Here is a 10,468-nt window from a genome sequence, read left to right as displayed (position 1 = left end):
TTGTCTGTCATCCCCCCTTGTCTGGTCCTGTTCCTGCCCGCCACCCTGTCCCCTGCCCAGCACTGCGGGCAGAGCGCGGGAAAGGCTGTACCTGCCGGTTCAGGTGGAGGCCCCAGCCCCACGCAGGCCCCTGACCTCCCCAAGGATGGGTGCAGGAGCCAAGGACGGCACTGGCACAGGAGCTGCCCCCTGGACACGCACGTGCTCTGGACCTAAACTTGAACCTGGGCATGACCAGGGAACGGGATTCCCTGCAGGGTCATCATTGGAGAGCTTCCTGGCAGAGGGGGCTGTGAGAGGAGGAGAGACCTGAGAGCAGGGCTCCTTCCAGCCTCTGGGAGACCCCCAAGCCCTTGCGGCTCCCTGGGGGCTGCCCCTGGATCTCCTCTCTGTTCCCTGCTAGAGGCCTTGACGCCACCTGGCCCAGGGCGTTTTGTTGGTTCCGGACCCTTCCCCCTCCCCAGCTGGAGCCCCCTGGCAGGAGGGCGGTGCTGATGGCCCGCTGGGGTTATCCTCCTTTGTGGACGGCCCGTCCTCTCGCCCTGTGCTCCACTGCCTTCAGACCAGGCCCTGTGTTTGGCCATGGACTGAGCAGGGACAGGAGAACACTGCTCGTGGCAAGGCCTCTGGACAGGGACAGAAACTGTGTGCCCTGTGCTGCCCAGCACAGCCTGAACATGGGAGGGAGGCTTAGCCCGGCTCCTGCAGACCCCCACTCGTGAACAGGTACCACGGGGTGCTGGGCACTGAGTGTGGGGGTCACAGCCAGGCACACCACAGCTGCCCACCTGTTAGTTACTGCTCAGAGATGACCTTGGAGAATCACCTTGATGCCAGCGGGGCATGTGACAGGCACCTGCTAGGGGCAGCAGGCTTCCCTGCTGATGTGACACAAGCTGTCCTGGTGAGGATGCCCAGAGGCCACTATCAGGGCTGGGGAGGCCCTGGGGCAGGGAAGGACCCTCCAGGGCCTGTCCCCTGGCCTCGCCCCCTGCAGGTCCCAGGTTCTGGGAGCCACTTCCTGACAGCTCAGGGTTCAGGCTGCTCCTGTGCAGAGCACCGCCCTGCCTGGGGGGGGGGGGACCCAGCTCCCTACTGAGCCCGAGGCCCCACCCCCCCACAAAGTTCAAATCCCCCCTCCCCCTCTCCCAGCTCCTGGCCCCACCCCTGGTATATCCGAGGGGTCCTATTGGTCACAGCTCCGTGAGCTCAGGTGGCCTTCCTTGCTGGGGCTCACAGAGGGGGTGGAGATGACCTGGGGCTAGGTCCAGGGGTCAGGGCCAGTGGGTGGGGCCACAAGGGAAGGTGCTCAAGAGCAGTGGGTGCCCCTGTGCAAGGCCCCCCCCAAGATGGCGGCCTCCTGCAGCCCCCTCCGCGGGGCTCTCCAAGTGCTCGCTGTCTCCCAGTGGGTCTTCTCCTTCTTAGCGCTCGGTGAGTCCCCAAAGCCTGGGGATGCAGGTGCCTCTGCCTCCCCTTTCCCTTAGGGAGGCAGCCCAGGGACCCAGGCCATGGAAGCAACCTGGGGAGCCTGTGGGTGGGTGGGTGGGGGTGGGGAGGGGACTTTGGCCCTGGAACCAGGGCAGGGGCAGAGGGACACTGGAATGCAGCTCCTGGGTTCTGAGTGCGCCCCCTGCTCCAGCCCAGGTGTGCCTGGTGGCCTTGATCTTTGTGCTCCTGAGCCGGGCCTGGACCCTTGGGGTCCTCTACCTGGTCTGGCTGTACTGGGACAGGGACACACCCAGGACTGGAGGCCGCCGCTCTGCCTGGGTCCGGGACTGGGCCGTCTGGAGACACTTCCGGGACTACTTCCCCATCTCGGTGAGGGCTACGAGGACGCTGTGCTGGGGGTAGGGGGCTCAGAGGAGACTGGGGAGCCCCCTCCTCCACGCACAGTCTCAGGGACGGGTGGGGCTGCCCCCTCTGCTCCCCAGCTGGTGAGGACGGCCCCGTTGGACCCCTCCCAAAACTACCTCTTTGGCTTCCACCCCCACGGAGTCCTGGCGGTCGGGGCCTTCAGCAACTTCTGCACAGAGGCCACGGGCTTCTCCCGCCTCTTCCCTGGGCTCCGGCCGCACCTGCTCATGCTGCCCTGCTGGTTCCACCTGCCGCTGTTCCGGGACTACATCATGTCCAGTGGTGAGGGCCTGCCCCCCTCCCACGTGTATGGGGCGGGGTTGGAACTCCAGGCCCCAGCGCCCCCTTCCGCGCCCTCCCCCCTCCTCAGTATCCCAGCATGAGGTGCCCCAGCGTCTGCCATCCGCCCAGGTCTGGTCTCCTCTACCAAGGCCAGTGCTGCCTATCTGCTGTCCAGGCCAGAGGGCGGCCAGGTGGCTGTCCTGGTCGTGGGCGGCGCTCTGGAGGCGCTGGAAGCAAAACCCGGAGGCCTGAGCCTGCGGATCCGCAACCAGAAGGGATTCATTAAGCTGGCGCTGGAGCAGGGGTGAGGAGCGGCGCGGGGCGGTGCGCCCAGCAAGGCGCCCACGTCTCGGCCCAGGCTCACCTGCGCCCCTGTTCCCCAGGGCCTCCCTAGTCCCTGTCTTTTCGTTCGGGGAGAACGAGCTCTTCCGGCAGTGCCCGAACCCGCCGGGCTCCTGGTTGCGCCGCGCACAGGAAGCGCTGCAGCCGCTGCTGAGCGTGGCCCTGCCGCTGTTCCACGGCCGCCTGGGGCTCCTGCTGCCCTTCCGCGCGCCCGTCCACACTGTCGGTGAGCCCCGGCCTCGCCCCTGCGGTCGCGCGCCGCGCCCGATCCCCTGGCTCAGGGCCCGCTGGCTGGAGCGCCGCCTGGTTCCCCAGCGCGTGCGTGGGCAAGTGCCCCAGCCCCGCACCCAGTGGCCGCCGCTCTTGCGACCCGCGGGAGGCCAGCAAGCGCGTTCCATCCGCAGTGGGGGCGGCGATCCCAGTGCAGCGATGCCCGCGGCCAAGCCAAGCGCAGGTGGACGCGCTGCACGCGCTCTACGTGGAGCGGCTCACGCAGCTGTTTGAGGAGCACAAGGCGCGCTACGGTGTCCCCGCGGACAGGCACCTCGTCCTCACCTAGCGGGACCTCCCGCCATCAGGCCCCTCCCCTCCCCTGGGCGACTGCGGGTGGGGGAGTGGAATTAAAGGTGGGAGAGACCCGTGTCTTTTCCGTGTCTGTGTGTTCAGTCGGGTGGTGCTGGGCCCACAGGGTCTGGGGGGCGGGGTCTCCAGGGAGGCTTCCTTTCCCGACACCCACAAAGAGGTCAGCACTCAAGGTCCTGCTCACCCAGCCTCAGCTGGGCTGTGGCCCCTGGGACCCAGTGTGCTGGTGGGCAGCTGCTTGGCCACGCCCACTGTGAGTTGCTCAGCCTCCCAGGCACCGCCCTGCCCCCACCCCTCACCCCCTCCCAGCGCTCTCAGGGGCCAGCCTAGACCTATGACCCAGGGCGTTTAGAGGTCAGTCTCAGAGGGAGCCTGGACACTCTGGGCTCCAGATCCAGGCATCTCTCCAGCCACACCCCGGACCCTGGGCCAGGGGGACACCTGTGAACCCTCGTGGAGCCCTGTAGGCAGAGGGGAGCTGCAGGGCCCTGTGCCCCCCACCCCTGCCCTGTGAAGACCCTGCAGAAGCAGCGGCTGGAAGCACAGGGCGCCTCCTATGGGATGCAGACATTCGTCCTCTAAGGTGAGAAGAGTGGGGAGGCGGGTGCCTGGGAAGAAGGGACTGGGAGGTGGAGGCTGTGCTGCCGTTCCGAAGCCTGGGCCAAGGCAGAGGAACACGCCAGAAGCATGCACCTGCCAGGAGATCCGTGCAGGTGGAGGGGGCAGGAGCTGGGCTGAAGAACTGGGCTTCCCAGGGGAACCCATGTTTCTTTCTCACCTTCCCCCAGTTTGTTGTTCCTTCCTTCTTCTCTTCTCCTCTTCACACCGCTCTGGTCTCGTCTGTTCCCTACTTGATATCCATCTACCCAGACCGGGACACACCCAGCCAAGGTGAGCTCTGGGCAGGGCTCCAGGTGGGGAGAGATGGGGAGGGTGCCTCTGGGACTCTGCCATCCAGAACTCTCTGCAAACAGGGCCAAGGCGGAAGGGGTGGAAAGGAACTGGGTGATCTGGAATCACCAAAGGGATTATCTTCTTATCAAGGTGATGGGTCAGCCTCCCCAGAGATGCCTCCTCCCCCTTCCCCACCCCACTCCCCCGCACTCCTCACCCTTCCCTGTCCTGCAGCCTGAGCACAAGGAGAGCTGCGGGGTCCCTGCCTCCACCCGCCTCACCTTCCTCTAGGCCTGAGCCCCTGAGCCCTGTGCACTGGGACCCCAGCTCCTGCCTTGACCTCCCCTCCAATAAAGGCTGGTTCTGGAGGGGAGCGTGGCCAGGCACTGCCACCCCGTTCTGTCTGCTGCAGAGGGGCCGCCTGGGGTGGGTCTCAGCACCCTGCATTCTCCTGCCAGGAGAGCTGACTGTGCCCCAGGACCTGGGAGACGTCTCCCCCTCCCGGGCCCCTGCTCCCCCTGTGAAGCAAGGCTGCTGCTTAGCTCAGAGCTGGCAGGATCAGGACAGGGTTGGGAGGAGACCCCGGAGGGGTGGGGAGGGGGCAGCTGGGGCAGAGCTGAGCTGGGTCAGGCCCAGCAGGTGCAGGGATGGGAGGACCCAGGGCAAGAGCAGAGAGAGCTGAGCACAGAGCTGCTCCTGGCCTCTCCGGCCTTTAGTGTCCTTGGAGCTGGGAGAGCAGCCGAGGCCAGGCTGTGTTTCAGCAGCATCCAGAGCCAGTGCCACCAGCAGGAGGCTCAGCCCCACAGGCCGAGGTGAAGATGCAACGGATGAAGACGTGAAGGCTTAGGACAGAGGAGGGCTCAGGGTGAGGGCCCAGGGGAGGCTCCCACCCGTCTTCTCGTCATCGGTGTCCCCGTCATCCCTGCTGGGGCTCGGGGAGATGAGGGCTGAGACCAAGGTCCCAGTCTGCATCAGCTTTGGTCTCTGTAAGCAAACACCTGGCGCTAGCCGTTTGTGAAGAGGAGGTTTATTCAGCGCGGTGTTGAGGTTCAAGGTCACGGTGCCCGTATCAGCTCCAGATCTGGAGCGTGGTGGATGGCGGTTATGTCAGGAACCAGGATTAGAGAGACACAGAGACTGAGTGGGCCCCACAATCCCATTCCGAAGCTCCCCCAAGGGCCCCAGCACCTCCCAGCAGGCCCCATCTCTTTAAGGTCCACACAGCTCCCAATACTGCCTCTCTGGAGACCGAGTTCCTGACACGTGCACGTAGGGGGACGTTTCCCTAACGTCCCCATCTCATTGAGGGTACTGGGCATGCTGTGTTGGGGTGGGGGGAGGCTTGGGACCCCCCCCCAACAAGAGCAGCCCCAGGGACAGGTGGGGCTGCGCCCTCTGCTCCCCAGCTGGTGGAACTGGCTGAGCTGGATCCTCCTGGGCCACCTCCTGCCCTTGCTTCCTCCCCCGTGGAGTGGGGGACCCTCTGCTGTGAGGCCTCGGGCTTCTCGTGTCTCCCCCACCACCCCCAGGCCTGTGCTGCACCTGCTCAGGCTGCCCTGCTGGCTCCACCTCCCTGTGTTCTGGGACCACATCTGGGGGAGGGCCTCGTCCACCTCCCATGTGACGGGGGGGGGGTGGGGGTGGAGCTACTGCTGCCCCAGCCACTACCTTCCGAGTGTGGTCTGCTCTCTTCTCTCCATCACAGGTGTAAGGTCCCCCAACCCGTGCTGTCCCTCCAGGTTTGGGCTCTTCTGATAAGGCCCACAGGTGACCGGGCGGGGGCACCAGGGCTGCACCTCGGGTACAAGCGAGCCCGAAGGGGCCAGAGCTCCGTGGTGCCCCTGCTCCCCCAGGGCCTCCCTGGTGCCCATCTCCTACTTCTATGGGGAAAAGGAGCTACTCCAGCTGCTTGTGCCCTGCACCCTAAGTGTGCCTCGGGAAACTCCGCAGCCCTGAACTCCATTTCATGGCATCTGGCTGTGGTTATGGATGGGGGATCCTGGCGACCACTGTCCACCCACAGAGGGGTCCCAAGTCCCGGTGCAGCAATGCCCATGGCCCAGCCGGCCTCAGATGGATGTGCTGCACACACTCTACCTGGAGCAGCTCACAGAGCTGCACAAGGGGTGCAGGTGCACCACGGCGTCCACACAGATGGGCATCTGGTCCTCCCCTGGGCAAGGCACTGACATTGGCCCCAAACCAGTGCCTTCAGTGGGGGAGTGGAACTCAGGTGGGAAGGCACCTGTGGGGTCTGGGTGTCTGTCTGCACAGTGGGTGGTCCAAGATGCGTGGAAAGATCTGGAGAGGCTCCCCAGGGAGCCCTGAAATTCCCAGAGACCCCCAAAGAGGCCAGAGTGGGGTCCCGCTCTGTGCGGTCTCAGTCGGGCTCCTGGTACCTGGCACTGTCTGGGAGTAAATGGGGCTGAGCCAGGCTCTGTCCACTCCCTGCATCAGTTGCTTTGCACCCAGGTGCTGCCCCTCCCCCTGCACACCCTCCTCTCCCTTTCAGCTCCTCCCAGGGGCCAGCCCAGATCAACAGACTCAGGACATTGAAGATCAGCCCCAGAGGGAACCTGGACACTTCTGGGGCTCCAGACACAGGCATCTCGCTGGCCACAGCCTGGACCGTGGGAGAGGGGACTCCTGTGATCCCACCTGGAGCCCTGCAGGCAGAGGGTGGCACCAGGATGGCCGACTCCACATCCTCCGTGCCCCCTCGCCCTGTGAAGACCCTGCAGAAGCAGTGGCTGGAAGTACTGGGCGCCATGCACTATGTGCTTGCTTTTGTGGTCCTAGGTGAGAATAAGGGGGAGGCGGAGGTGCTGGGGTTGCTTGGTGGAGAGGGACTGGCTGGAAACAGCTGGGCTGCTGGCCGGGACACATGGGTCAAGGGACAGGGACAGGACCAAGGCAGATGCCCCTGCCCACTGTTCCATGCAGGTGGAGCGGGGCAGGAGCTGGGCTGAAAATCTGGGCTTCCCAGCAGAATTTGTTTTTCTTTCTCACCGTTCCCCAGGTCCTTTCTCCATTGTTCTTCTCCTCTTCCTCCTCTTCACAAGGCTCTGGTCTCTGTCTGTTTTCTATATGCTGTGGATCTACCTGGACAGGGACACACCCAGCCAAGGTGAGCTCTGGGCAGGGCTCCAGGTGGGGGAGATAGAGAAGGTGCCTCGGGGAGTCTGCCACCCACATCTCTGCCCGCAGGGGGAAGGCGGTGTGAGTGGACACGGCACTGGAGGATTTGGAAATATCAACGAGATTACTTTCCTATCAAGGTGAGGGGTCACCCTTCCCAGAGATGCCTCCTCCCCCTTCCCCACCCCACTCCCCTGCACCTGCTCCCCCTTCCCTGTCCAGCTGCCTGAGACCTGCTGCCCAGGCTCACAGAGGGGCAGGGTTGGAGAGGTGCACCTGAAGCCATTCCAGGGCCTTGACCTCTGAAGTCAGCAGGGGTAGAGGCAGCACCTGCAGCTGCTGTCTCCCCTCTCTGCCTCCCTCCTCTCCTGCAGCTGGTGAAGACAGCAGAGCTGTCCCCCAGCCAGAACTACGTGCTGGGGGCCCACCCCCACGGCATCATGAGCACTGCGCCCTTCTGTAATTTCCTTACTGAGTGCAATGACTTCTCCCAGCGCTTCCCGGGGCTGCAGCCCTGGGTAGCCACACTGGCCGGCATCTTCTACGTTCCCGTGTTCCGGGACTACATTATGCTGAGTGGTGAGCCTCACCCTGACAGGGAGGAAGCAGCCCCTGTCTGGACTGGTCCACACCCCCACCAACACCCTGCTTCCCCATCCAAGACAACAAGATCTGCCCCGAGCCAGGTGCTGCTCAGCAGTGGACTCACGTGGGGGATACAAGGGTTCGAATGTTCCAGAATTGGGGCTGCCCCTTCCCGTGTTACAGGGTGGGGTGAGGGAATCTGGAGCCACCGAGGGAGTGGTGACTGCTCCCCACTGCACATGACACAGGACTGCGTCCCGCGAGCCGTCACAGCCTGGACTTTGTGCTGTCTCAGCCCCAGCGGGGCCAGGTGGTGGTCATTGTCATCGGGGGCGTCCAGGAGTCCCTGTACACGGCCCCAGGGCGGCACTGCCTGGAACTCCTGAATCGAAAAGGCTTTGTGCGCCTGGCGCTGAGGCACGGGTGAGTGGGTGTGTGGGTGCCGATCTGGGCTGGTTTCCCGGTGCAGTCACCCATGTGCCTGAAGGTGGGGCTGTGGGTCCTGCCTGCCTGGGTCTCTGCCCTGCACTGTGCCAGTTTCCCAGGGTCCCAGCCCTTCTGAGCAGAGCAGGTTCAGACTGAAAACAGCAGGGCTCTTGGTTCCAGAAACCAAGTTCTGGTTCTCGCTCTGTCCTGTATCCAAGGCCAGCCCTTGGACTTGATCTTGATTTGTATACAGGGCTGACGCCTGCCTTGCCACGAGGCTGCAGCTGTAAACACTGAGTGAGAACATGAATATGCAAAGCCCATTACACAGCCATTGGTCAATACAGCTGAGGCTTCCTTCCAGAATGTTCTGTGCAGACATGGTCCTGTGTTTTCACAGGCACTGGGGAATTGGCCTCAGGAGTCAGGGGAGGGACCCATTGGCTCCCAAGGTGCTTGCTGAGTAGGCAGTCCAGGAACCTGACCCCTCTCCCCAACTCTCTCTCTTTTGCCCCTCCCAGGGCCCCCCTGGTGCCTGTGTACTCCTTTGGGGAGAATGATTCCTTCAAAAGTAAGACTTTCGCCAAAGGCTCCTGGCAGTACCTGTGCCAGGTCACCTACAAGAAGGTCACTGGTTTGCCTTTGTGCTTCTGCTGGGGCCGTGGTCTCTTCTCGCCCAACTCCTGGGGTCTGCTGCCCCTGCCCATGCCCATCACCACCGTGGGTGAGTGCCCATCTACAGGGGAGGAGGCTGCCATGGGTGGCACGGCCAGCAGCAGCTCGGGCTCACCCGTGTCTCCCTCCCCTGCAGTGGGCGGCCCCATCCCCGTGCCCCAGTGCAGCAGCCCCAGCGAGGAGCAAGTTGACCACTACCACAGGCTCTACATGGACGCCCTGGAGCGGCTGTTTGAGGAGCACAAGCAGAGCTGCGGGGTCCCTGCCTCCACCCACCTCACTTTCTTGTAGGCCTGGCTCAGCCTCCCTGCTGAACCCCTGAGCCCCGTGCACTGAGACCCCCAGCTCCTGCCTTGCCCCGCCCCTCCTATAAAAATCCATTCTGCCAGTGATCAGGGCAGGTACAAGCCACCCAGCCTTATTCTCTACCCCTCCACCCAGCCTGTCTGATAAATCCTTGTCTGGCCTTTGGATGCAAAACCCTGAGCCCAGCCTTTGCGGATCTGTGCTCAGGACGGACTGTGGCGCTGGGACAGGAGTAAGGAGCTGCTGTGGCCAGGCGGGTGCGCCCACACCGTGCTGCAAGGAGCCTTGTGGGCGCCTGCCTGAAACTCGGCCGCACCCCTGCACCCGTGGGGCCTCTCCATGTTTGGGAGAAGGAGCTCTTGAAGCAGTGCCCGAACCCGCCAAGCTGCTGGCTGTGCTGCGCGCCACAAAGTGCTGGGCCACCACAGTTCCCAGGCCGCCTGCGCCCCCTGCTGCCCTTCCGTGCCCATCCACAACACCTGTGAGCCCCAGACTGGCCCTTCAGCTCAAGCAGTGTCCCAGGAGACAGGCGGGGTCCCCGTTGTGCGCTGGCCGGGCAGGTCCCCGAGGTGGTCCTCAAGCCTCGCTCTCCCGAGTGGTCCTTTGGCTACTGCCCCAGCGCTGAACTCTGGCCCCGCCTCTCCTGGCTGCAGGAAGGGGCTGCTGTGGTCCCTGCAGCGGCTGCGGTGACCTCTGTGCAGAGATGCGCGCCTGCAGGGGCTGTAGGCAGCTGTGTGAGGAGCCCGGGGCACACTACCACCTCCCTGTGGACAGGCATCTCCTCCTCACCTAGCCTGGTGGGAGTCTGGCCCCAATGGGAACCTTCCATGCTGGGGGCAGGTGTGGGGGGTGGAGAGGGCCTGGAGGTGAGAGTGCAAATTAAAAGGTGGAAAGAGACAGGATGAGTCTGTGTGCGTGGTGCGTGCAGGCTCCCCGTGGAGCCTTGAAATTCTCAGACCATGGCAAAGAGGTCAACACACAGGGTCCGGGTATCAGCTGGGCTCCCAGCCGGGGCCACCTGCTTCTCTGTGCCCCGCATCAGTTGGCTCAGGGTGCCCAGGTGCGGCCCCTCCCCTGCACACTGGCACCCTCTCCCAGCGCTTCCCAGGAGACTGCCCACACTGACTGGTGGTCTAAGATTATTCTGAGAACAGCCTGGACACTTCCAGTGCTCCAGACACAGGTTTCTCCCGAGCCACACACTGGACCCTGGGTGAAGAGACACTTGTGACCCCACCTGGAGCACTGCAGGCAGAGGGTGGCTACGGGGCCAGCCAGCTCCTCAGCCCCTGTGCCCTCCCGCCCCATGCACTGGCTGCAAACACTGGGCGTCCTCCACTAAGTGCTGGCTGTGCTGTTCTTAGCTGGCGGGGAAGACACCAGG

At 64.1% G+C, this 10,468-nt stretch overlaps 2 protein-coding genes across 9 annotated transcripts; both read left to right on the top strand.

Annotated features, from left to right (window-relative positions):
- The first annotated feature begins 126 nt into the window (after positions 1-126).
- Positions 127-3,122, top strand: LOC103345697 (2-acylglycerol O-acyltransferase 2-B). Its single transcript, XM_008250711.4, has 6 exons — positions 127-1,431; positions 1,640-1,818; positions 1,932-2,136; positions 2,266-2,440; positions 2,520-2,704; positions 2,883-3,122. Exons 1-6 carry the CDS (start codon positions 1,350-1,352, stop codon positions 3,035-3,037), a joined length of 981 nt encoding a protein of 326 aa, XP_008248933.1. The 5' UTR covers positions 127-1,349; the 3' UTR covers positions 3,038-3,122.
- Positions 3,123-3,275: 153 nt separating this feature from the next.
- Positions 3,276-9,981, top strand: LOC100340546 (2-acylglycerol O-acyltransferase 3). 8 transcript variants are annotated; one of them, XM_051837974.2, is made up of 10 exons: positions 3,276-3,643; positions 3,931-3,951; positions 4,035-4,104; positions 6,467-6,753; positions 6,974-7,081; positions 7,162-7,232; positions 7,467-7,671; positions 7,926-8,100; positions 8,625-8,827; positions 8,915-9,981. In XM_051837974.2, the coding sequence occupies exons 4-10, from the start codon at positions 6,645-6,647 to the stop codon at positions 9,067-9,069; spliced, it is 1,026 nt and encodes a 341-aa protein (XP_051693934.2). In that variant the 5' UTR covers positions 3,276-3,643; positions 3,931-3,951; positions 4,035-4,104; positions 6,467-6,644; the 3' UTR covers positions 9,070-9,981. The 8 variants fall into 8 exon arrangements, with proteins under 8 accessions (XP_051693934.2, XP_051693932.2, XP_051693931.2 ...); XM_051837972.2 differs by having other exon boundaries at positions 3,849-3,951; XM_051837971.2 differs by lacking the exon at positions 4,035-4,104.
- Positions 9,982-10,468: the final 487 nt, after the last annotated feature.

The sequence above is a fragment of the Oryctolagus cuniculus genome, chromosome 19 (genome assembly GCF_964237555.1).
Source record: "Oryctolagus cuniculus chromosome 19, mOryCun1.1, whole genome shotgun sequence".
Taxonomy (NCBI): domain Eukaryota; kingdom Metazoa; phylum Chordata; class Mammalia; order Lagomorpha; family Leporidae; genus Oryctolagus; species Oryctolagus cuniculus.
This window is presented reverse-complemented; position numbering and strand designations above follow the sequence as displayed.

Excerpts from the sequence above, each read along its gene's own strand:
- LOC103345697 (XM_008250711.4), top strand. The coding sequence starts at position 1,350 with ATGGCGGCCTCCTGCAGCCCCCTCCGCGGGGCTCTCCAAGTGCTCGCT. Across the intron at positions 2,441-2,519 it reads AAGCTGGCGCTGGAGCAGGG|GGCCTCCCTAGTCCCTGTCT; the intron begins GTGAGGAGCGGC and ends CCTGTTCCCCAG. Across the intron at positions 2,705-2,882 it reads CGCGCCCGTCCACACTGTCG|TGGGGGCGGCGATCCCAGTG; the intron begins GTGAGCCCCGGC and ends TTCCATCCGCAG.
- LOC100340546 (XM_051837969.2), top strand. The coding sequence starts at position 3,824 with ATGTTTCTTTCTCACCTTCCCCCAGTTTGTTGTTCCTTCCTTCTTCTC. Across the intron at positions 7,672-7,925 it reads GGACTACATTATGCTGAGTG|GACTGCGTCCCGCGAGCCGT; the intron begins GTGAGCCTCACC and ends CACATGACACAG. Across the intron at positions 8,101-8,624 it reads CGCCTGGCGCTGAGGCACGG|GGCCCCCCTGGTGCCTGTGT; the intron begins GTGAGTGGGTGT and ends TGCCCCTCCCAG.